At 38.2% G+C, this 26,550-nt stretch overlaps 1 protein-coding gene across 5 annotated transcripts in view; it reads left to right on the forward strand.

Moving 5' to 3' along the window:
- ABCG2 (ATP binding cassette subfamily G member 2 (JR blood group)) overlaps positions 1-24,994 on the forward strand; it is a 139,132-nt gene extending 114,138 nt beyond the window's left edge. For all 5 annotated transcript variants that reach the window (XM_086704608.1, XM_086704611.1, XM_086704610.1 and 2 more), the window contains 9 exons: positions 669-773; positions 2,018-2,265; positions 8,078-8,160; positions 13,518-13,607; positions 14,740-14,864; positions 16,099-16,253; positions 21,859-21,948; positions 22,830-22,912; positions 24,776-24,994. In XM_086704608.1, the coding sequence (XP_086560734.1) occupies positions 669-773; positions 2,018-2,265; positions 8,078-8,160; positions 13,518-13,607; positions 14,740-14,864; positions 16,099-16,253; positions 21,859-21,948; positions 22,830-22,912; positions 24,776-24,923 (1,127 nt within the window). In that variant the 3' untranslated portion in view covers positions 24,924-24,994. The remainder of the gene's footprint in view (positions 1-668; positions 774-2,017; positions 2,266-8,077; positions 8,161-13,517; positions 13,608-14,739; positions 14,865-16,098; positions 16,254-21,858; positions 21,949-22,829; positions 22,913-24,775) is intronic.
- The last annotated feature ends 1,556 nt before the right edge of the window (positions 24,995-26,550 follow it).

A 26,550-nucleotide genomic window follows, 5' to 3' on the forward strand; every position in this document is an offset into this window, starting at 1 on the left:
GGGAGATGAACCTAGAGTCAAACTGGAGGCCAAGTTGAGTCCAGAGGATTGTGCCACAGAAGCTGAGATAAGCATTCAGCTGTGTTGTGCCAGTCACATTCTCTTGGGAGTGCTGCTCTGGTGATTTGTTCTCCCTATTGGAATTATGACAGCACAATGAATGCATATTTGGCCATCCCCAGGTGAACTTGGAGAGCAGAACACACCCCTGGCCTCTCCCAAGGACAGTCCTGCTGTGCTGTAGCATTCTTTGCTTGTGGCCTTGCTTTGAAGAGCATTAGTTCTAGCTACAGCTTTTTTTTTTTAACTTATTTTTATTTGCACCTATATTTCTATTTTTGAAGAAGTTCTGATAAGCCTCAGAGCATACTGAGGATAGCTGTTTCAGGTCTCATGAACTAAGATAGGTAAGGACCTAGTATGAACTTTCTCAGAGTCCTAGGTTGGTTTTAAGTGTGTATTTTTCTGGGAGACAGAGCATTGCTGAAATGTTGTGTGATTGAATGTATAAAAAGAAAACGTAAATTAGTGAAGGGAGAAGAGAAAAAAAAAAGTGAGGGAGAAGTTGTCAGATTCTCTCCCTCTCCCTCACCTCTCTCACCCCTGTAAGTGAGTTTCTGTTTTCCAAGACCATCAAGTTTGTGTACCTGAGTTGCCTTCTTTTGTAGGTTACCAGTGTGAGCCCTATAATAACCCTGCAGACTTCTTCCTGGATGTCATTAATGGAGACTCCTCTGCTGTGGTATTAAACAGACAGGACCAGGCGGGTGAAGGTATGAAAATCTGTTGAGAGTCACAGGTTATTGCTTCACTGCATTAGCTGAAGTTTAGCAATGTGGCAACTCATTAAATCATGGCTTTGTGAATTTATATTAATACTGTCCTCTGATAACTGTTGTCTTAGTCCACTTGGGCTACCGTGACAAAAATACCATAGACAGGTGGCTTAAACAATAAACATTTATTTTTCACAGTTCTGGAGTGGGGAGTCCAAGATGAAGGTATCTGCAGATTCATTGTCTGTTGAGGACCCGCTTCCTGGTTCAGAGATGGGTCACCATCTTCTCATTGCCTCCTCACATGGTGGAAGTAGGGAGGGAGCTCTCTGAGGCCTCTTTTATAAGTTTACCAATCCCATTAATGAGGACAACACCCTCATGACTTAATAACCCCTCAGAGGTCCCGCCTTCAAATATCATCACATTGGGGATTGAGTTTTAGCATATGAATCTTGAGGAATCACAAACATTCACTCTATGGCACTGGTCAACACAGATTTTGTTTTCCTTGACTGTTGAGAATATTTTTGATTTAATTTATAAATAAGCATTTATATGATAGTATCAGTTCTACGGGGAATTTTTATTTAAAAAATGCCCATGGATTTTATAGTGTTTTGAAATAAGAAACTTGGCAATTTATGTATTTGCATATAGAAGAAAACAAAGGCAAGATTTTTCTATTAGGAATTATAACTTGCTACGATAAGATGTCTATTTTAAAAGAATTAGGGTTCAAATATTATAGTTAGGAAAAGGTCAGTAGGTTTGCTGTATTCATAAGTTTATGGGAGTAGTCAGTCAATTAACTGTATTTTTCTTTTTTTTTTAATTTTTTTTTGAACGTTTATTTTTGAGAGAGAGAGAGAGAGAGAGAGAGACAGAGCATGAGCGGGGGAGGGACAGAGAGAAAGGGAGACACAGAATCCGAAGCAGGCTTCGGGCTCTGAGCTGTCAGCACAGAGCCCGATGCCCGATGTGGGGCTCTAACTCATGAGCCATGAGATCATGACCTGAGCCGAAGTCAGACGCTCAACCGACTGAGCCACCCAGGCACCCCAATTAACTGGATTTTTCTAATGTTGTAGAGCAATGACAGATCTAATAATTTTTTATACTCAAGCATTAGAATTAAGGTATTAGGGAAGAATCTAAGAAAAGGGTTGCCGAAAAATGGGCTAAATCAGTTGTTACTCTATTAATAAAGTTTCCCTTCTTTATCTACTTTTATTCCAAAGCCAAGGAGACTGAAGAACCTTCCAAGAGAGATATTCCACTCATTGAAAAAATAGCTGAGTTTTATGCCAACTCTGCCTTCTCCAGAAAAACAAAAGATGAATTAAATCAACTCTCAGAGGGTCAGAAAAAGAAGAGCTCAGCCTTTGGGGAGATCACCTATGCCACCTCCTTCTGTCATCAACTCAGATGGATTTCCAAGCGTTCATTCAAAAACTTACTGGGTAACCCTCAGGCCTCTATAGCTCAGGTAACCTGACAGATTCTTCTGATTATGCTCAGACATATCATGTGGGAATATTAGGTTGTAATATAATCTATTTTAGGATTATGCTTATCTTCTACTCAACATTCTATTTATTTATCCCCACTCCATTTGGGATATAGAAACAGCCAACAGAACAAGTAAAACACAATGAAATTTTTACTTAAGGAAAATATTTTCTTTTTTTATGGGTTTTTTTTTTTTTTTTTACTACCTAACTCAGAATTTTTGTTGATTTAGACAAGCTGTAATGGATAATCTTTGTAGAAATTTGTTTTCTTCAAAATTGTGAAGTAAAGGAGATGTTTAGCTACATCTATAGTTTTCTGATAGCTGCATGCATTCATTTCCTGATCCACTCAACAAAAGTTCTTACTGATCACATATGGCATTTTGGGAGCTTATATACAGCAGTGAACAAAATGGGCAAAAATAAAACCTCTGTTCTCATGGAGCCTATTTTCCAATGAGGAAAACAGATGACAAATTCATACAGAAATTAACTATATAGCAAGTCAGGTGGTAAAAGGGTCTGTGGAGAACTTTTAAGCAGAAAAGCAGAGAAAGGAAGAGAAAAAGGTAGAAGGAACAGGGAGGGGGAAAGAGGGAGAGAGTGGAAAGGAGTTGATTGCATTTGAAATCGGTTGGCCGGGGAAGCCTGGATCTGGAAGTCACTGAATGCCTTAGAAGGTCATGGGGGCCAGCTGCTTTCTGAGGGAAGAGCCTGTGTACAAATGTTGTTCCTTATAATTGACCTTCTTCATTTTGGGATTTGAATCTTAGGAGAGCACTAAGATACCTACAACAGTTTGTAGTTACCACAGCGTAGTAAGCAGACTTTAATTCTGTTAAACAAGGGTATTCACTGTCAGATTGACTTTCTTTTAATAATGATGAAATCCTGTTCTTTTTCTATTTTGGCTGGCTCCGTTCAGAGTTGTTGATTATTACTCTTATTTTTCTGTAATTCTCAGGTGCTCTGTCATATAAAACTCTAGTATTCCCAGTTTATTGGACCATTCTTTTCAAGGAAGTCAGTTTAGCTAGTTATTTTGGGGGTTATTGATTTTACTGTCAATCGTTGAATTTCTGTCAAGTACTAAAAGATGATGTGCTGTTGGCACTAATAAGATATTACTGACTTCTTACCACGTGCACCATAATTTTCATACTTGAGTACAATTGCTTTGTAAGTATTAATACCAAGAATCTGTATCCCTCTTTGAGATACCCTGCCAGTTGCTCCAAACATTTTTGCTACTTGTTATTTGACATTTCTGTCAGAATATGCACACTTCTGTGTACTAGCAATCAAGGTTAAATTTTTATTCTTTTATAGTATATTTGATGTCTTTTGAGTACAAGTCTGGTAAACAAAGTCAACCTGGTTACCCATTGTTCCAACATCACTATTGGAATGTGATGGAGTTGGTTCTTTAGTGTGATTTATTGATTTTTTTTTTACTTGGAAAATAACTTAAATTTCTCTTGCCTCTGAAAGTGATTTACAAGTGTCTTGTCCAGGTCACAATATGGTAGTCTGAGAAGAATATGATTAGAATGTGGAGGTATTTCTTTTTTTATTTTTTTAAAAGTTTTTATTTAAATTCCAATCAGTTAACATTTAGTGTAATAAGTTTCAGGTGTACAATTTAGTGATTCAACACTTCCATACAACACCTGGTGCTCATCACCACAACTGCACTCCTTAATCCCCCTCGCCTATTTAACCCAACCCCTCACCCCCACCTCTGCTCTGGTAACCATCAGTTTGTTCTCTATAGTTAAAAGTCTGTTTCTTGACTTGCCTCTCTCTCTCTTTTTTTTTCTCCTTTTCTTGTTTGTTTTGTTTCTTAAATTCCACATATGAGTGAAATCATATGTCTTTCTCTCCCTCACTTATTTTGCATAGCACAATACTCTAGCTCCATCCACGTTATTGCAAATGGAAAGATTTCATTCTTTTTTTTGGCTGAGTAATATCCAATTATGTGTATATATACCACATCTTCTTTATCCCTTCATCAGTCAGTGGACATTTGGGAATTTTTCCATAATTTAGCTATGGTAGGCAATGCTGCTGTAAACATAGGGGTGCATGTGTCCCTTTGAATTCGTGTTTTTGTATTCTTTGGGTGAATACCTGGTCTGCAATTGCTGGATCATAGGGTAGTTCTATTTTTAACTTTTTGAGGAATCTCCATACTGTTTTGCAGTGTGGCTGCACCAGTTTGTATTCCCATCAAAAGTGTAAGAGGGTTCCCTTTTCTAAAATGTGGAACTATTTCTAATACACCATGACTCTGCATCTTTTGTTGCTAGGCTTACTTCAGATGTAGACCCAGGCCTAGTGCCTCCAGGTTGCATATTCAGCCTACTTGCTTCCTCAATGAACTCAGTTCCACTAAAGGAGTCCCAACAGTGTTCAGAGTAGTGGCAGTCTCCTAGAACAAAGATAGAACATTGCATCTCTCTGAGTATCTGCTGTTCAGATTTGTAGATACTGGAATGTTTGCTTAGAACAGTAGCAGGCAAACCTTTTTTGTAAGGGGCTAGGTAGTAAATATTTTGGGCTTTGCGGGCCATGTGGTCTTTGTCTCTAGCCTTTCCCATTTTAGCTTGAAAGGAGCCATAGATAATATATAAACAAATGAACATAGTTGTGTTCCAATAAAACTTTATTGATGGATACTGAAACTTGAATTTCATTTAAATTTCATGTGGCAAGAAATATTCTTCTCTCACTTTTCTTTTCTACCAACCATTAAAAAAGTGGTAAAAACTGTTCTTAGCTAGAGGGCTGAACAGAAATAGGTGACAGGCCATGTTTGACCTGTAGACCCTAGCTTGCTGACCTTCGGTTTAGTGGTTTCAAACTCATGTATGTTGTTTACTTTTTAAAGTATTTGAACATGAAGCTGTTAAACTGTTTTATGGCTTCCCGCTGATAAATCCTGTATCAGTTGTATTACAGCCATACCTAGATTTCAACTAGTCACTTCCATGATTCAGACTTTGCTTCTTTTTTTTTTTTTTTTTTAATTTTTTTTTTTTTCAATGTTTATTTATTTTTGGGACAGAGAGAGACAGAGCATGAACGGGGGAGGGGCAGAGAGAGAGGGAGACACAGAATCGGAAACAGGCTCCAGGCTCTGAGCCATCAGCCCAGAGCCCGACGCGGGGCTCGAACTCCCAGACCGCGAGATCGTGACCTGGCTGAAGCCGGACGCTTAACCGACTGCGCCACCCAGGCGCCCCGATGATTCAGACTTTGCTTCTAATAATGCCCTTTAACCAAAGGTTGTATTTGAATGATCTGGGAGTGAATGGATCATCTGTATAGAAGGATTTAATGTTCATTTAATGTGCCATGGGTTTTTCTGATCAAATCAATTTGGAAAACACTATCGTATCTCTTAAAGATTCATTTTTTCTACTGGCACATTTTACATTTGACTAGGGATGTTTTTTGAGTAATGGCCATAATTATCCCTCAGAACTCACCTTGAGATATATTGCTAAACACAGCTGAATAAGACAGAATAACATATTTAGGGAATTTCTTTTTTTTTTTTTTTCCTTCTGTTCAGAACAGAGCCCAGGTGCACAAGACTTACAGTATCTCCTCTTTGTGTGCTCTGTTGAGCAATGCTTAGTTTGGCTATTTTTTTTCTCTTTTCTGTAATCCAAGAAAGAATAACGTGGATTCACCTTGTAAAAAGCATGACAAAATTATGAGATTGATCATAGCGAACATCCTTTGGTAATATTGACTATCGAACCTTTAGCGAACATCCTAATGGTAATATTGACAGTATCTTTTATATGCAAAAGAAACAAGCATGTAGAGTGTCCAGATTAAAAAGTCCAGACATTCTTTTTTTTTTTTTTTAATTTTTTTTCAATGTTTATTTATTTTTGGGACAGAGAGAGACAGGGTATGAACGGGGGAGGGGCAGAGAGAGAGGGAGACACAGAATCGGAAACAGGCTCCAGGCTCTGAGCCATCAGCCCAGAGCCCGACGCGGGGCTCGAACTCACGGACCGCGAGATCGTGACCTGGCTGAAGTCGGACGCTCAACCGACTGCGCCACCCAGGCGCCCCAAAAGTCCAGACATTCTTAAAGCTATACTGGGTGAACATAGAGACTTGTATATATACACATGCACACATGGTAATGGAGCCATCATCATTTATTTTGGAAGCTTATCTGTTGGCATGAAGTACAGTATATTCTGAGGGTAATGAAAATATACCAGGGTAATAGATTTTTTTCTCCAAATTTCTGACTGTCTTATTAGCAAGGGAATTTTAAAGACATCTCAGATCATACTTTTTCCAGACTGTGGTTTTCACAAACTAGCCTCCACAGATCATGATCCTGTTTACCCGTTTGGTTTGCTTCATGCCAAAATATGCTTTAAAAAATTCCTTCAAGTCTTGATACCATTGTACTGTAGTAGTACTGAGATTTTTTTTATTTTATTTTTTAACTTTGAAGGTTCCAAGATACATGGTGGGATATTTTGTTTTCTTCAGATTACCATTTCTTACATTTTTTAAATTTAATACAACATAAAAGTACAATATGTAGAACTTTCCTAAATAAATTGTGTCATAGTATAACCCTTAATCCTTTGCTTATAGAAGTGTCCTTAAGAGATATTTTGTCAATCTTAAAAACAAAAGCAATATTTATCCAGTCTACTTGAGTCCTCAAACAGACCGAGTAAGTGAAGGTAGGTAAGAGTGGCAAAAAACTGGCAGCTTAGTTCTACTCGTTTGGCTGCAGGCCCTTGGGCTGAGGTTGCTGGAGAAGCAGTGACAAGAGAATGGGTAGTGAAAGTACTTGGGTACCCTCAGAGAGAGCTGGTTGAATGCTTTGGTGGCAGTGACAGTGCACTTTTCCAGTGCAGGCATAGACTGTCCCCTGGGTCAGATAGGCGGGCCCCAGCTTAACGCTGCTTCCTTATCACATGAAATAACATTGTTAGAATTGTTTTATATGTGCTTGAAACATTTTATTTATTTTTAATGTTAAAAGTAAAAATATCCTGGGGTGCCTGCGTGGCTGTCGGTTAAGTGTTCAACTCTTGATTTTGGCTCGGGTCCTTGATCTCACAGTTGTGAGACTGAGCCCCGTGTCAGGCTCTGTGCTGAGTGTGGAGTCTGCTTGGGATTCTCTCTCTCTCTGTCTCTCTTTCTCTCTCTCTCCCTCTGCCCCTCTACCCTGCTCTCGCTCTCTCTCTCTCTCACACACACACACGCACATATTCTCTCTCAAAATAAATAAACATATTTTTTAAAAAGTCATTTTAAAAAAAGAGTAAAGATATCCTGTTTTTACTTGAGCCTCTTCAAATATAAAACTGCATGTTCACTAGCACAAAGGTTGAAAGTTCAGGTCAGAACTCTTGAGCCACTTGGACTTTATTTTATTTCTCAAATGACTTAGCCATGCACTTGCATTGCTTCCCTACTCTATATGGCCTTCCCAGGCCTGGTAGTTTGAACTAGACTTTGAACCGGCCTGGTGAATCAGTGGGGGGATCCTTAGAGTTCTAGGAGTTTACTGTGTTCTACTGTCAGCCTCCCCAACACACAGATAGATTATTTTTTAATTTAGAAAGCGGTCTAATAACATACACTGTTCCATATTCTCCCAAGGGCTTTGGCTGAACCATTTGAAGTATCTATCTCAATGGAGAAATTTGGTTATGTAGCCATATAATAATCATAAATGGTGTGTTGTTTTTGCCTTTAATTAAGACTTTTCTTCTTTTTCTTTTCGAAAAGATAATTGTAACAATCATCCTGGGATTGGTTATAGGTGCCATTTTCTATGATTTAAAAAATGATTCTACAGGAATCCAGAATAGGTAAGTAAATTTGGATCTTGATTTTGAGAAAGTGTTGTTACTTCTTTCAAGCTTATGAAAATCCATTAAGAATTTAAATTTGAGGGGTGCCTGGGTGGCTCAGTCGGTTAAACGTCTGATTCTTGATTTCGGCAGGTCATGATCTCATAGTTCATGAGATTGAGCCCCATGTTGGGCTCTCAGTGTTGACAGTGCAGGCCTGCTTGGGATTCTCTCTTTCCATGGCTCTCTGCCCCGTCCCTGTTTGTGCTCGCTTGTGGGCACACACACACACTCTCTCTCAAAATAAATAAAATTAAAAAAAAAAAGAATTTAAATTTGAGACAAGGTAAACTGAAGAGTAGGGTAAGTCAGTGAATTGAAAGCTGGAGGGATATATGTGTGTGTGTGTGTGTGTGTGTGTGTGTGTGTGTGTGTGCATGCATATGTATACATATAGTGGTAATTATATATATATGTGTATGTGTGTATATGTATACATATATAGTGGTAATTTACATAGTACATAAAATTTTACCTTCTTAAACAGTTTTAAGTATACAGTTCAGTGGCATTAATTACTTTCCATTATTGCATATTTCCATTATTCCATATAATCCACATTTATACTTTCTGTCTCCCAATTTGATTACTCTAGGTACTGATATAAGTGGAATCCTACAGTATTTGTCCTTTGGTAACTCACTTATTTCCTTTACATAGTATCTTCAAGGTTCATCCATGTTGTGGCACATGTCAGAATTTCTTTCCTTTTAAAGACTGAGTAATATTCCAATGTATGGGTATATCATATTTTGTTTATGCATTTATCTGTCTTGGACACTTGGATTATTTCTACCTTTTGGCTGTTGTGAATTTTGGGGAGGAAGAATAGTCTGCTCTTCAGAGTTCCTCTAGTAGGACTAAGAATCACGTTGATATAAGACAGATTAACAGGAGAAAATCAAATTCAGTAGCATGTGAACAGGGAATCCACACAGACATGAAATTCCAAAAACAGGCAACATGATGCCTCTGTGAGCTAAGGAGAGGGGTGGGTAAGGTCTGAGGATACACTGGGAGAAAGATCTTAGGAAGTTGAGAGATGATATTTGGAAAACTAAAGTTGCCTCTTATGCAAATAAGTTTCTTAGGTAAAGACAATCTTTCTTAGTAACTTGCTTCCTGGTATAGGCTCTCCTTTCCAATGTAAATTTAGGCAGTTGAGGGAGCGGTAAAAAGCTTTTCCAGAATCTGCAGGTAATTGATTGCTTTTAGCTCAAAATAGTCTTCATGTCAAAGAAACCCAAGTTGGAGTGACCGCCCTTTGCCCTTCATTGAGTAATGCTGCTGTGAGTGAGGATTTACAAGTAAATATCTGTTTAAGTCTCTGCTTTAAATTCTTTTGGGTTTATACTCAGAAGTAGAATTACTGGATCGTTTGGTAATTCTATCAAGTATCCTGTCTTCCACAGCAGCTGTATTATTTTGCATTCCTACCAGCAGTGCCCAAGGGTTTCAATTCCTCTGCAACCTCACCAAACTTGTTATTTTCTGTTTTTTTCTTTTTCTTTTTTATAATAATAATAACCATCCTGATTGGTGTCGAGTGATATCTCATGCGGTTTTGATTAGCGTTCTCCTAATGATTAGTGATGTTAAGCATTTTTAATATGCTTATTGCCATGTGTATCTTCTTTGGAGAAATGGCTATTCAAATCCTTTGCCCATTTTTTTATTTGGATTCTTTTTATTGTTGAATTGTATGTGTTCTTTTTATATTTTGGATATTAACCCCTTATCGTGTATAAATTTGCAAATATTTTCTGATATTCTGTGGGTTGTCTTCACTATTGAGTGTGTCCTTTGATGCACATGAGTTTTAAATTTTGATGTAGTCCAGTTTGTCTGGGGTTTTTTTTGTCTTTTTTTAAATTTTTATTTATTTATTTTGAGAGAGGGGAGAGATGTGTATGTGTGCAAGCGGGGGAGGGGCAGAGAGACTGGGAGAGAGAATCTCAAGCAGCCTCTGCACTGTCAGTGCAGAGCTCAATGCACGGCTCTATCTCATGACCCTGAGATCCTGACCTGAGCTGAAGTCAGGAGTCTGACACTCAACTGACTGAGCCACCCAGACACCCCATCTGTTTTTTTCTTTTGTTGCTTGTGAGTAATTTTTTTCTCTATTTTTTGATTTGTTTGCCATGAGGAGGTGGATGAGACTTAGGTTTTTCTGTTATATGGTTAGCACTTATATTAGTCTACCTTAGCGAGTTTTAGTCATTATGTGCCCTTAAAAATAGTTTTTCATAATGAGACTTTGTAATGAGGTCTAGCTTGCTCCAAATGTAGATGCTCAGTGATGTCCAGGACTGTAGAGTTCTCTTTATACTTCATGTGTAAAACTGTTCTGTGCCAGGCATTGTGCTCTACGCTTTAAATCACAGACTCTGGTTACCCTTCTGCCCAGAGGGATGGGTGATATTATCCCCATTTTACCATAAGGATATGAAGAAGGTGCAGTAGCTTAAGTTGAATCTGTTTTGATGTCTGGAGAAAGCTGATTGTTTATGAAAGAAAGAATAAACATAAAAGTCAATTCTTCACTCAAGTAAAATAAATGATCTCCAAAATAAATGGAATTAAGTAGTGTTGCTCTACGTTGAGATTATTATGGCAGCTCATTTACAGAGTTATGTCATTGTTTTTCTCTTTACCTCTTCCCTGAAGACAGTGTTCTCTCACTTCCAAGCTTGCTAGTAATTGATGATTTGTACCTTTTGTAAATGCCATATTTTTACCAAGCACAGAGTATAGGTCACAAGATCTATAGAACCTGTGGACCTTTTGTGTTGTGCAGTTGGAAGCTTTTGGAATAAATATTGGAAAACCTGTCCTTAACTGGCATTTTAAAGGGAAACTGGAAATCTAACCATTAAAATTCTTGATAGAAGAATCCAGAGAAATAAAGAAGAGCTTTAGCAGTTTCTTCAAATTTATTCTGGAGAAATAGGGCATTGGATTTATTTTAATTTGTGTGGTATTTTAAAAATATTTTATTTATTTTTGATAAAGACAGAGTATGAGTAGGGGAGGGGAAAAGAGAGAGGGAGACACAGAATCCAAAGCAGGCTCCAGACTCTGAGCTGTCAAGCCTGACATGGGGCTTGAACTCGTGAACCACAAGATCACAATCTGAGCTGAAGTCAGATGCTCAACTGACTGAGCCACCCAGGCGCCCCTTAATTTGTGTTTTTTGACTTAAACTTGCTGCCACTTTTTCATCATTTGAAATTGCTCAGGAGGCTGGGGGTTTGGTTCTCTTCTTTGGGAATGAATTATCCCAGAGAGGCGCTCTCTGCTCTTTCTCTTACATGTGTAACTGACAAGCTGGGTTTTATTAGTATATAGAGTTTAAGCTTTTTTTTTTTTTTAATGTTTATTTATTTTCTGAGAGATAGAGCACATAAACGGGGGAGGGGCAGAGAGAGAGAATCCCAAGCAGGCTCTGCACTGCCAGCACTCTGTACAGCCCGATGCAGGGCTCGAACCCATGAACCATGAGATCATGACCTGAACTGAAGGTAAGAGCCAGATGCTTAACTTAGTGAGCCACCTAGGCTCCCAGAGTATGAGCTTCTTTGACCTAATAGTTACCTTACAGGGTTGTGGTGATAGCTAAACAAATTAATGCATATTAAGAAAAAAGATAGTTTTAAAAATATTTGGATAATAAGGAGATACTACAGACATGGATTACCCGATTGAAAAGTATTAGAAAACCTTAAATTTTTTAGTAATAAAAGCTGTATTTACTGTTAAATAAATCATCTTATGATTTAGAAGTAATGTCACTATCTACTAGTTCAGAATCCTGATGAACAAACAGTATTATTAGATATAAGATCTGACAAATTGAGCTGAATTGTTGCATGTCCCATATTTCTGAAATTAGCTTTTATTCTGATAGTAGGCTTATTTGTGTGGAGAAGGTTGCATAGCTGCCTTTGTACTAGGTCTGGCTATTTCCTATTTATTAATTATAAGTTAAACATTTACTTTTAAAACAGTCTGTTTTCTGTCTTCTGTTTTATTTATTTTTGGCATTGAAAACAATTACTGAGTATCTGGACTTCTTTCTTTCTTTCTTTCTTTCTTTCTTTCTTTCTTTCTTTCTTTTTTTGAGAGGCTGTACACTTGAGTTTCTATTTGTTCTCTCTTATTTTTGCATCATTTAAATGATGGGTCACTTCAGCTCTTTCAGTTTCAGCTCACATCCTCATGTCAATTAAATGGTTTGGTTATGAAGGGCAGCTCAACACTGTCTGAGGGATGTTAGCATGCTTTTGTAAGATGCATAGGTCTATCCAAGTGCCTTTCCTTTTTGAGCCTTCGTTATTTTACTGAGAAACAAGCATTAGTAGTCTTCCTTTTCTTACAGATGCAAAAATAAATTTTTCCTTTATAAGCATCATTTTGTTTTCTGAGCACGTTTGAAGCCATTTTGGTGATGGACTACCAAGGATAATATCAAGGCTGTACTGACGATTGTGTGGTGGAGGTCTATAATAAGGTGTCGACTGAGGTTTTCCTCCCCCGTCATTTTGCCTCTTCATATCCTAGTTTCTTCTGTACTTTAAAAATGTGGCTAATAGAGGCTTTTTTTTAAGCTCTACAGACTTTATTTGGTTCACTATTTCTTTGTTCATACATTAGGAATGATACTTGTTGTTTTTGTTAGGTAAAATTCAAGATAATATTTTTATGACCTGTGTATTCATCAGCACAGACTGCCATCAGAAAGAACCATAGTCTGGTGGCTTCAACAACAGTTTAAACAACAACTTCTTACAGTTGAGGAGATCAGGGTGCTTCCGTTGTCAGGTTCTGATGAGAGCTCTCTTCCTGGCTAACAGATGGCCACCTTTTTGCTGTGTCCTCACAAGGCAGAGAGAGAGAGAGCACACTCTGGTGTCTCTCCCTTTCTTTTAAGGACACTAATCCTGTCATGGGGACTCTACCCTCATGGTCTCATCTAAATCTCATTACCTCCCAAAGACAGAATTGTCTCTAAATATCATCTCATTGAAGGTTTAGGCTTCAACATAGGAATTTGGGGAGGACACAATTCAATCCATAGCAATCCAGGACTGTGACTTCCAAACTGTGCTCTGTGGAGTCCCAGGGGTACCACCGTGTGTACAGAGAGATGGTAGGGAGAGAGCTGATGGAGCTCATAGTTCCCTCTGTTTAAACCAGAACAGTGTTCTATTTAATGTTATAAGGTATCATTTGAGGAGAGAATTTCATGGGTAGAAAATTGATCTAAGAATGTTTAATCGACTGCAGTGCTTTTTTTTCCCTTTCTCTCATTGCAGATCAGGGGTGCTCTTCTTCCTCACGACCAACCAGTGTTTCAGCAGTATCTCAGCTGTGGAGCTTTTTGTGGTTGAGAAGAAGCTCTTTATGTGAGTAGGTCTCTGTTCCAGGAAGGGGGCTGTCTGGTATCAGGGGATGTTGGTCAAACTGGTCATATCCTGTATTGGGCTGCAGGGTGGTTCCTAGGGATTGCCAATGTTGAGAAAAAGCATCCAGAGACTGAAAAGGCAGTCATGAACCTGTGGGACCTGATACCAGGGGAAAAAGGAGTTCAAGATTAGGGCAGAGCCAGCAAATCCAAATGCTGCAGATAAAGCCAGCAATAAAGGGGCTGAAAAGGAGCTTTTGTTTTTAGCAAATGATAAGTCTTAATGGCCTTTCACAAGAAAAGTTAGAGGGGCTTGGTAGAGAGAAAGTAGTGGATTGAGCCAGTAAATATAAGGTAAGGAGGTAAAGTTGACAAAGAATGTGAACCCAGCTTAGCCCTCAATGGGAGGGGGACTAGAAGAAGGCAAAGGGCAGCCTTAAAAGAAGGTATGGGCTGTTTTGTTTCTTGTGTTTTTTAAAGTTGGAAGAAATTTGCCCATATTTACATGCTAAGGAAAGGAATCCTTCCAGAGGGAAAGAATAAAGATGTTGGTGGAGGAGTTTGGAATTATAGGAGGAAGATGTCAGGAAGAGGAAGGGATCTAGAAGTAGAGAGGAAAGAAAACAGGATTTCATAGCTGACAGGGATGTATGGTTGGAGGATATGATCATTGAAGGAAGAAGTGCCATTTTCTTTTTTATCATGAGGTTGGAAGAAGTGATCCAAGACTGCATTAGGAAGTTCAGAGGATAGCAGTGTCACCTTCTTCATAATCAAAAGTGGGGAGAAAGTAAAACTGATACCACAGCTGAGCTCCAGTGCTGGGAGAGAGGGAAGAGACAGGTCTGCTCACTGGGAGCAGGTGCTCAGGGAGCAGAATGGGCGGCACTCGGAGGGAGTTCTATAATGAGAAGAAGGGTGTTGCACAGACCCGCATGGAGGTGACATCCCAGGAGAGGCCCCCACCTTAGATGGTGCCTGATGCTGACAAGGATGGAGGCTGGGTGTTCACCTCCAGCATGTGAGAAGCTGTAGTTGTTAGACCCCTGGTGGCAGCAGAAGTCTGTACAGTGAGCAATCTAATCTGTTCTCTGCCTTCCTAAACTAATGTAGGATGAGTTTTTCTTTTTCAGACATGAATATATCAGTGGATACTACAGAGTGTCATCTTATTTCTTTGGAAAACTGATATCTGATTTACTACCCATGAGGATATTACCAAGTATTATATTTACTTGTATAATATACTTCTTGTTAGGTAAGCAACATGACAAAAGGTATGTGTGTCTTTAGTCTTGGATATGAGGCCAATTTGTTTATACCAGCATGTTTTTGGTTCTCAAACTCTAAACCACGCCAGTGAGATAAGGAGACATCTATCCATTGTGCACACTCTCAATAACTTCTCTGAGGACATTTTTTCAAGACTTGTCCCAAACTAACTTTTAAAACTTTTTATAAAACTGTATTTTACTGTGAGATGCTATGTATCATTTACAAACATGGAAAGAAGTCACAAGATTATTTGACACTATGCTGGAGGAGCTGGAATATTTAGTACCATTTATATTTTTGTGTGTATGCATGTGTTTGTGTGTGAAGATAGTGAAAGATGTGACTTTTGAGGCTTCTTAGTTTAATACAAATATTTGTTTGATAGGTGTGGTTATTAGATTCATTTGAGCATTGTGTTTAGGCTTTACCCCAGGCTCACTGCATCAGAATTTCCATGTATTTTACTGATACACATAAACACATACACATCAGAAATATATATTTTAATTAAAAAAAAATATATATATATATAACTAAAGCACTAAGAAGATTCACTGATTGAATTAAACTTCCATTTTACAAATAAGAGGTGTGTCAAGTATTTAGGCATAGAACCTAGATCCTCAGGCTCCTTCCAAAATCTTCAGATTATATGACCCATAATATTAGTCCATTATGATTTGTAAAGTAGTCTTATGAAATTTATTTAGCCCCACCCTCAATCCCAGAGTTATATGGTGATTTGTCTTGGGAGACTTGGCTTTTGGAGACACTACCCCAGATAGTGAAACCACTGGAAGGTCACATAATCTTCATCTTCCCAGTTTCTTCACACATCGCAGTTATAGCCAGTAGTCATGTGGTGATGTCTGGGTAGAACGAATGTGCTCTTGACAAGTTTCCTTCTTAGAAGAAATGGCTGTAGAATTGTGACCACTTGTGTTGCCTACAGCTGTCCATCTCAGGCACTCAGAAATTGTTAATAATTACACATAAAGAAGCATAGATGTTACATAGAAATGTACTTATACAGTAAGTATAAAAAGAAAGTGTATGATAACTTTATACAGTAGGATGGGGTGGTCGGATAGAGGATGAATTTTCTTCATTCTGATATTTGTTTCTCAAAATATTATAGTGCCATTTGCACAAAGCAATCTCAAATACACTGTTATCTAGGTGGTTGGATTCAACCCCCTCTTTTCTTCCCAACCAAGGATTGAAACCAGTTGTGGAGGCTTTCTTCATCATGATGTTTACCCTTATGATGGTGGCTTATTCAGCCAGTTCTATGGCACTGGCCATAGCAGCAGGCCAGAGTGTGGTATCCATAGCAACACTTCTCATGACCATCTCCTTTGTGTTTATGATGGTGAGTAGAAACTGTGCTTCGCTAAGAATAAATTATTTCCCCTTATTCTTTCCTGAAAATTTACCTGTTACCTGAAACCAGCTTGGAGGATTCTGTAAATTAGATTCTCTGCTTTAAGGAGGCCATGTATTGAAGGATAGCTTATATTAGAGAATGTACAGCTTTTTCTTGACATTCCCTAGCCTTTTTGGCTACTGTTCTAATATTATTGCTATAAATTTAGTTAGCATTTTGTTGCAAATGAGTTTTTAAAAGATTCTTCTTGGTGACGTATAGTGAAACCTTGATAAACTGGAACTTCAAAAACCAAACTAGACTTTAAACAAAAGACTAAGATGCAGAAGGGCACTATATCATAATAAAGGGGACAATCCAACAAGAAGATCTAACAATTGTAGACATTTATGCCCCCAACATGAAAGTACCCAAAAATATATAACTATTAATGAGACATAAAGGAACCCATTGATAATAATACAATAATAGTAGGGGACTTTAACACCTCACTTACAGCAATGGACAGATCATCCAAGCAGAAAATCAACAAGGAAGCAATGGCTTTGAATGACACACTGGACCATATAGACTTAACAGATATATTCAGAACATTCCATCTTAGAGCAGCAGAATGCACTTTCTTTTCAAGTGCCCATGGGCCATTCTCCAGAATAGATCACAAATGGGTCAACAAATAAAAAAGATTAAGATCATACCATGGATATTTTCATATCACAACCCTATGAAACTTGAAAGTCAGCTACAAAAAAAAATTTGGAAAGACCACAAATACATGGAAGTTAAATAACATGCTACTAAACAATGAATGGGTCAACCAATAAACCAAAGAACAAGTTAAAAAAAAATACATGGAAACAAATGAAAATGAAAACACAATGGTCCAAAACCTTTGGGATGAAGCAAAAGTAATTCTAAGAGGAAAGTATATTACCTCAAGAAGCAAGAAAAATCTCAAATAAACTACCTAACTTTATACTAAAGGAGCTAGAAGAACAACAAATGAAGCCTAAAGCCAGCAGAAGGAGAGAAATAATAAAGATTAGAGCAGAAATAAATGATACAGAAGCTAAAAAGAAAGAAAGAAAGAAAGAAAGAAAGAAAGAAAGAAAGAAAGAACCATACAGCAGATAAATGAAACCAGGGGCTGAATCTTTCAAAGAATAAAATTGATAAACATCTAGCCAGACTTATCAAAAAGAAAAGAGAAAGGGCCCAAATAAATAAAATTAAAAAAGAGTGGAGAGGTCACAACCAACAGCACAGAAATAACAATTATAAGAGAACATTATGAAAAACTATATACTAACAAATTGTACAACCTGGAAGAAATGGATAAATTTCTAGAAACATATACACTACCAAAACTTAAAAAGGAAGAAATAGAAGACTTGAACAGATCAATAACCAGCAAAGAAATTAAATCAGTTATAAAAAGTCTCCCAACAAACAAAAGTCCAGGGCCAGATAGTTTCCTAGGAGAAATCTACCAAACACTTAAAGAAGAGTTAATATCTATTCTTATTAAACTATTCTAAAAAATAGAAAAGGAAAGAAAACTTCTAAGAGTCTCATTCCAAGAGACTAGCATTACCCTGATTCCAAAACCAGACAAAGACTCCACTAAAAAAGACAACTATAGGCCAATATCCCTGATGAACATGGATGCAAAAATTCTCAATAAAATACTAGCAAACTGAATCCAACAGTGCATTAAAAGAATCATTCACCACAATCAAGTGGGATTTATTCCTAGGTTGCAAGGGTGGTTCAGTATTTGCAAATCAATCAACATGATGCACCACATTAATAAAAGAATGGATAAGAACCATATCCTTTCAATTGATGCAGAAAAAGCATTTGACAAAGTATTACATCCATTCATGATAAAAATTCTCAACAAAGTAGGGTTGGAGAGAATATACCTCAACATAATAAAGGCCACATAAACCCCACATCCTCAATGGGGGAAACAGAGGTTTTCCTCTAAGGTCAGAAATTAGACAGGGATGTCCACTCTCACCACTTTTTTTTCAACGTAGTACTGGAAGTCCCAGCCACAGCAATCAGACAACAAAAAGAAATAAAAGTCATCCAAATTGATAAGGAAGAAGTAAAAGTGTCACTATTTGCAGATGACATGATACTCTATATAGGAAGTTTGAAAGGCTCCAAAAAATTTTACTAGAACTGATACATGAATTCAGTAAAGTCACAGGATACAAAATCATCATACAGAAATCTGTTGCATTTCTATACACCAATAATGAAGCAGCAGAAAGAGAAATCAAGCAACCAATCCCATTTAAAATTGCACCAAAAACCATGAGATATGTAGGAATAAACTTAACCAAAAAGGTAAAAACATCTGTACTCTGAAAACTATAGAATGCTGATGAAAGAAATTGAAGAGGACACAAAGAAATGGAAAAACATCCCATGCTCATCAATTTGAAGAATACATATTGTTAAACTGTCTATACTACCCAAAGCAATCTACACATTTAATGCAATCCCCATCAAAATGCCACCAACATTTTTCACAGAGCTAAAACTAACAATCTTAAAATTTGTGTGGGACCACAAAAGACCCCGAATAGCCAAAGCAATCTTGAAAAAGCAAAGCAAAGCTGGAGGCATCACAATTCTGGACTTCAAGTTATAATACAAAACGGTAGTGATCAAGACAGCATAGTACTGGCACAAAAACAGACACAAAGGTCAATGGAACAGAATAGAAAATCCAGAAATGAACCCACAAGTATATGGCCAATTAATCTTTGGCAAAGCAGGAAAGAATATCCAATGGAAAAAAGACCGTCTCTTCAACAAATGGTGCTGGGAAAACTGGACAGCTGCATGCAAAAGAATGAAACTGGACCATTTTCATACACCATACACAAAAACAAATTCAAAATGAATTTTCCTTTTCATCTTGTGAAGAATGTCTAAATGGCTGTCAGAATGGCTAAAATTAACAACGAAAGAAACAACAGTTATTGTTAGGGATGTGGAGAAAGGGGACCCCTCTTAGATTATTGGTGGGAATGCAAACTGGTGCAGCCACTTGGAAAACAGTATGGAGGTTCTCAGAAAGTTAAGAATGGAACTACTCTATGATCCAATAATTGTACTCCTAGGTATTTACCCAAACGATATAAAAATACAGATTTGAAGGGATACATGCACCTCTGTGTTTATAGCCACATTATCAGCAATAGCCAAATTATGGAAAGATCCCAAATGTCTATCAACTGATGAATGGATAAAGAGGAGGTGGTATATATACACAATGGAATATTACTCAGTCATAAAAAAGAATAAAATCTTGCCATTTTTAATGACATGGATGGAGCTAGAGAGCGTTAAGTGAAAGAAGTTAGAGAAAGACAAATTCCATATGATTTCACTTATATGTGGAATTTAAGAAACAGAATGAACAAGGAAGGGGAAACAAAAGAGAGAGAGGCAATCTGAGAAACAGACTCTTAACCATAGAAAATGTGATGGTTACCAGAGGGGAGGTGGGTGGGCAGATGGGTTAAATAGGTGATGGCAATTACGGAGTGTACTTGTGATGAGGACCAGGTGTATGCAAGTGTTGCATCACTAAATTGCATACCTGAAACTAATATTACAGTGTATGTTAGTTAATTAGTTAGAATTTAAATATAAACTTAAAAAAAAAAACAGAAAAATTTTGATTTTAAGATTCCCTATATAAACAGCAGTCAATTGCCCAACTTCTATGCTAGTGTTAGAGAACTGCTGACTGGTTTAAGCAATAACTTAATGGTTTGGATGTATCTACTCCTTTCCAAGGGAATAGCTAAGTTCCATGAGAAACAAAATGGTCTGCAGTGTGGGTAGTCTGTCTTGGGTCCCTCCTGTATTTTGAAAAGGAGTGTCTAAAAATACTGAAACATTCCAGAGCCCACACAGTACTGTGTCTCTGCCTTTCTGGGTTCTTGACATTCCCTTATATGAATATATTTCTACTTAACCTTTTTTTTTTTTTAAGTAGTTACTGAATCCTAATCTTACATGTCCCTTAATTTTACATGCACATAGATGAATCAATACATGAATCAACTAGTTACCACATTGCCCCCTACGACATGAAGTAAACAGGAATGCTTAGTCTATTAATATACATGTTCTTTCTGCTAGAATAGGAATAGATGTCTTGAAAAGGAAAATAATCATGGGGTGCCTGGGTGGCTTGGTCAGTTAAGCGTCTGACTTCGGCTCAGGTCATGATCTCGCGGTCCGTGAGTTCGAGCCCTGCGTCGGGCTCTGTGCTGACAGCTCAGAGCCTGGAGCCTGTTTCAGATTCTGTGTCTCCCTCTCTCTCTGCTCCTCCCCTGTTCATGCTCTGTCTCTCTCTGTCTCAAAAATAAAATAAAAACGTTAAAAAAAATAAAAAAAAAAAAGGAAAATAATCAGCACAAACTTTGGCAAACTTTGTGAGTTTGAAATCTAAACATTATTGAGAAATTGATAAACCTTGCATATATTTTCTATATTATCCAATAAATAACATGTCATCAATATATAAAAATGTCTTGTGTTTTATAGATGCTTCGTCTTATTATTTAAATGTTTGTATATAGAACTTTTAAAACCAGTCATAAAACCATGTTACTTAGAGACGCAGTGTGTGGTATATTAAGCACCTGGTTAGGTGGAGTTCAAAAATATGTAGTCCCTCAGTGACATCAGGTTAATGTCTATCCCAGCATTCCTAGGGCCAGTTAGAAATTTTATATGAACCTCTTCTCATGTAGCCATCTGTTGCTGGAGTAATCCTTCCTGGGATCTTCATTGTCATACTGTTTTACGGTAGCTTTAAATTTTTTTTTTTAATGTTTGTTTATTTTTGAGAGAGAGAGACAGAGCAGGGGTGGGGCAGAGAGGGAGGGAGACACAGAATCTAGAGCAGGCTGTCAGCATACAGCCCAATGCAGGGCTTGAACTCATGAACCATGAGATCATGAGCTGAGCTGAAATTGGATGCTTAACTGAGCCACCCCGTCACCTGGTTTTTGGTAGCTTTAAATGAAGGTATTCGCCATATTTTATGCCTCACTTCACCACATTGTGCTATATACCAGTTCCAGGCTGTAGGTTAAGTATGCATCCTGACCCCCAAACTATTTCTATAGTCATGCAGAGATAGAATGCAAACGTTTTTAAATAACAAATCATACTGTGTTTTGGAAATAGAGGAATGAGATGTTCAGGATATGATCTGGTGTATGTATTGGTGGGAACATACAGTGTCTGTATCGTGAGAACAGTCAGTACTTCTTGACCTTTCATTGTGTGCAGTTACAGAAAGTAAAAGCCTTGAAATTTAAGGGTCTTCCAATTAAATGGCACATATATTATATATTGTCATTCCCTGAGAACCATAAACAGCCTCAGTGATAGAGAGGCATACTCATGCAAAGAGGAATGGAAGGAATGTCCAGAGTTGGTCTTAACAGAAATGTTTATAAAGGTTGTAGGGCACTTAAAGGAGGTATTCTCTGTAATTCTTCATGAAATCCCCTCACCAGGTCTGATTCTTGGTACTTTCTTTTTGTAGATATTTTCAGGGCTGTTGGTAAATCTCACAACCATCCAGCCTTGGCTATCATGGCTTCAGTACTTCAGCATTCCTCGATACGGCTTTGCGGTGAGTTTTCCTCATCTGTCTCTGTGATCCTAGCACAGCATTAATTCTAGGATTAGAATTCCCAAGTTAGGGACAACCAGAATAAAGCCTAACAACCTTGTCTCCCGCTGTGAACTGTGAAGGTCTCCAGGGGTTTCTTTTTTAGGAGCAATGAAGGAGAGTTTTCTATTAAGCCTTAGATCACCTTGATAATCACCTGAGGTTTCCCCAGTTACCCAGTTGTCTGAAGGAGGTGAAGGGTGGGGAGATAACTCCTCATGAGGGAGAAAGATTGACTAATTGGTATAAAGAAATATAGTTGTGTTTCAGTTCACTATGAAAATAGAGGATGGGGGGCCTAGAATACGTATTTTATATTGAATTCAGAAAAAAACAAACAAAAAACCCCAAAAACAAAGAGCATATAATACAGCCACTATCTTGGTTTTAGAAAGCTAATCAACTCCAAAGAAAACTGTCTTAATATAGTATAATTGGGTTTCTAACTCCCAAGAATTAGCACTGGTTTTGATGAAAATAAACAAGAATAATACAAAAGATTCTCACCATAAATGAACGATAGTCACTGAGTACTGCTGTATGATTTTGAGTACACTGTGGGATTATAAAATTGGGGAGAGAAGAAGGAAGGAGCCAGAGGTCTCCCCTCTTTGCCAACTACTTTACTTCCCTTTGTTTCGGAAGCTAAAATCTCAACCTTAGACTACTCAGTTGCCAAGGAAAAGAATTTTAGTTGCTCTGGTGTGGCAGAGACTGTGAACGTGAAGCTTGGTTTGTTTGTAGAAATAGCAATAAAGATTAAACTAGGAGGACATGATAATTCTTTGAAGTTTTTTGAAATTTAAAACTGTTTACCTTGCCCCATTCCCCTTATGTTATAGGCTTTGCAGCATAATGAATTTTTGGGACAAAACTTCTGCCCAGGACTCAACATAACAACAAATAATACCTGTAGTTATGCGACGTAAGTTCATATTCAGTGTCGTAGTGGATTTGTTTACTATTGTGGTGTATGTAGAAAGCCCACTGGGCCGCTTGGCTGGTGTAAGTCCTTTCACTGACTTCTCTGGGTTGTACACCAGTGCCCATCTCCTTGGCATTTGCTTCAGTGAAAATTGTACTTCAGATGGAGAAATGTTTCTGATACGTTCATTGGGGGCCTTTAAAAAAGATTCATTGGCTGTTTTGATTGTGAGTTTTAGTTTTGACTTTCTGAACACTTGAGTTTGAAATGAGCTGCTTTGATATTTTACCAAAGCCTTGGAATATTGGAATTGTATGGAGTGTGTGAAGTGTACGGATCCATAAATTTATGGCTTCCTGTAAGCCCAACCCAAGGCCAGGAGCAAGAGCTAAGAGGGCAGCAGAGGGGAGGATCATTGTCCTGCCGTGCTGTTGGCACTTGCCTCTTCCTCCTGCATTTACTAGGAGACATTGTGAAATCGAGGTCTACATGACTATCTTTTTTTCTTTTAAACTGACCCAGAACATCCTTTTTGAGGGATGTATCCTCCAAAGGAGGAAACACCTTTCAGTAAGCTGAGAAAGAAGTCCCATTTTTTTGCATAATGTCAAACAGAAATGCAGATTTTGATAAAATCAGAGGATGTTGTTTTAAAAATTGAATAACCCTTTTCTTGTCGATGATTGTTGTTAATGGTTTGATTCTGCTACATCGATCAATGAAAGAAAAGAGAATGCTGGTATCCAGAATCTCATGAACTATTCTCAAGTAGAATAGAAATAATTCTTAGTAATAGGGCAAATTGTTATTTTGAAGTATTTCTGAAAAACCTGTATGAAGAGAAGTTTTCTGCCCACTCTCTTTTGTCTGGGTATAACATTTTTGGAGGAGCTGCACACACATGGCGTACCAGGTAGTCAGTATGGCTGCACCAGGTAGTTTTAGGACCAGGCGCTTTTCTTTTTTTTTTTTTTTTTTTTTTAATTTTTTTTTTTCAACGTTTATTTATTTTTGGGACAGAGAGAGACAGAGCATGAACAGGGGAGGGGCAGAGAGAGAGGGAGACACAGAATCGGAAACAGGCTCCAGGCTCTGAGCCATCAGCCCAGAGCCTGATGCGGGGCTCGAACTCACGGACCGCAAGATCGTGACCTGGCTAAAGTCGGGCGCTTAACCGACTGCGCCACCCAGGCGCCCCAGGACCAGGCGCTTTTCTAAACTGTGGCAGGGCCGCTCCATCCTGCTCTAGCTCAGCCCCCACCGAGGCTTACACCTGATTAGGTGGGCCTGCTGGTGATGTCCTGCTGCTGAGTATCTGCAGTGCTCATTCCAGCCCTGCTGCGAGAGCAGTGGGGGCAGGAAGCCCTCGCTCACATCTTTTCCTAGCTTTAGAATTCTTAGCGTGTGTTTCTTTGTACATCTGGCTGGTGGGTAGTGAGCTCTGTAAAGAGCTTTGATCAACTTGGTAGGGGCCTTAGATGTCATCTGTTAAAACTGAGGTTTTCCCTGTCAGGAGTGAGAGCAGCATCAGAAATCTGAAAACAAATGAATTTGGAGAGATTAGCGACTGGGTTCAAAGTGTGAATCGGTGGACTTGGCCAAGTTCCTTAAACCTTAGTCTCTTCATCTTTTTAAATGGGTATAATATTTATTTCACTGGGTTGTTTCAGGGATTAACTAAACTGTTACATATGGACTGCTTAGCATAGTATCCAGCAGAATTGTAAGCCCTCATTGTTACCCATTATATATAAAGGCATAGTTCTTTAAGACTTGGAACCTATGGGAACTGTGAATACATTGAGAGTAAAACTTGACAGATAACTAAGGATAAAGTTATATTCTTTTTCTGTTGAATTTCAGATGTACTGGCGAAGAATTTTTGGTAAACCAGGGCATCGATATCTCCCCTTGGGGCCTGTGGAAGAATCACGTAGCCTTGGCATGCATGATTGTTATCTTCCTTATAATTGCCTACCTAAAATTGTTATTTCTTAAAAAATTTTCTTAAATTCTTCTTGAATTTACATGATTTATGTGCACATTAAATAGGGAGTGTCTTGATTTATTTTAAGCATTCAATGAAGTGTTTTTGTCATCTCTTCATTTGGCATCATACTGTTCAGCAAGAATTATTTTTCCAGAAACCGCAGCGAACTGATTTATACATGAAAGAACTCAAGTCATAAACTAGTGATATTATGGACTGTGTATTAGTTCATCTGGTCATACAGTAACCATGGGGAAGACATCTAGTTTATCAACCTAAAACAGAATTGAATACTGGGAACTTGTGACAAGTTATTAATATTTCTGGTATTAGTTTCCTCATCTTTAAAATGAATAGAGGGTTCATTGCCCTCCAGCTCCAGTATTAGATGAATCTGTGATTTGCCATTATTTAATAAATCATAATAACAAATGTACAGATGCAGTGGTGGAAGTACGAAATCTATGTTGGAAAAACCCAGTGTTATTTACAGGGCAAAAAAAACCCCACTGTAATAGAAAAAGCTTTGATGAGCCTTTTAAGATTATTAGAACATACTGAGATTTCTCTAGTGGAATCAGAGCACCTCAGGGGTCTCTGCTGGCCTTTGTAGGTGTGGCGGACTGGGAGTTGTGACCCTTGCTGGGGCAGTTCAGTGGCCTGTGATCAGCGCAAGGATCAGAGCCTCCTGGGGCACTTTGCTCAAATACAGATGGCCAGGCCCTGTGAGCCATGCATCAGCATCTCCAGGGTTACTCCAGAAAGCCCCACCCATGCCAGGACCTGGTCATTTCCAAGATCCTCTCTGCCTCTGAAAACTTAGTTATGATACACTACCTGTCATAACTGCCCCCGTATAGACTTTTTCATTCCTACATATACATCTCTTATTCATGGATCTTCTCTTTGTTCTAACCCTTATCAGTAATAGGGAACTATTTCTTAACTTCTTTTTTTTAGATATAATTTTTTTTAATGTTTATTTATTTTTGAGACAGAGCACGGGAGCAGGAGAGGGGCAGAGAGAGAGGGAGACACAGAATCTGAAGCAGGCTTCAGGCTCTGAGCTGTCAGCACAGAGTACGACATGGGGCTCAAACTCATGAGCTGTGAGATCATGACTTGAGCTGAAGTCGGACGCTTAACCTAGTGAGCCACCCAGGCGCCCCTTAACTTCTTTTTTATTGAAGGGTTAGGTGGGGAAAAGTATAGTCCAGTGAAGTATCAAAAAAGGAACATGCTGGTGGAACTACCAATCTAGGCAAAGAAACAGGATGTTAGCAGCACATGGATGCCCCCTGCGTGCCCCCTCCTGATCACTACTTCCTTCTCTCTGTGCTATTTCTGAAATGATGCTTGTATACTCCTCTTTGTTGCTGTTCTCATGTTTTGTGTTCCTGTGTGCATAGGTCCAGCCTTACTTAAGTCCTTTCCTCCCCCTTTTAATGAAGTATTAATTTTGGAATAATTTTAGATTTAACAGAAGAGTTGCAAAGATAGTATGGAAAAATTCCCAGATACACTTTACCCAACTTTCCTTACTAACATTTTATATATCATGGTACATGTCAGAAGAAGTTAACATTGGTACATTACTATTAAACTACACACTTTAATCAGATTACACTAACATGCTTAGTCATTCCAG

The sequence above is a fragment of the Puma concolor genome, chromosome B1, assembly GCF_028749965.1.
Source record: "Puma concolor isolate L17-30 chromosome B1, mPumCon1.1.hap2, whole genome shotgun sequence".
Lineage (NCBI taxonomy): Eukaryota > Metazoa > Chordata > Mammalia > Carnivora > Felidae > Puma > Puma concolor.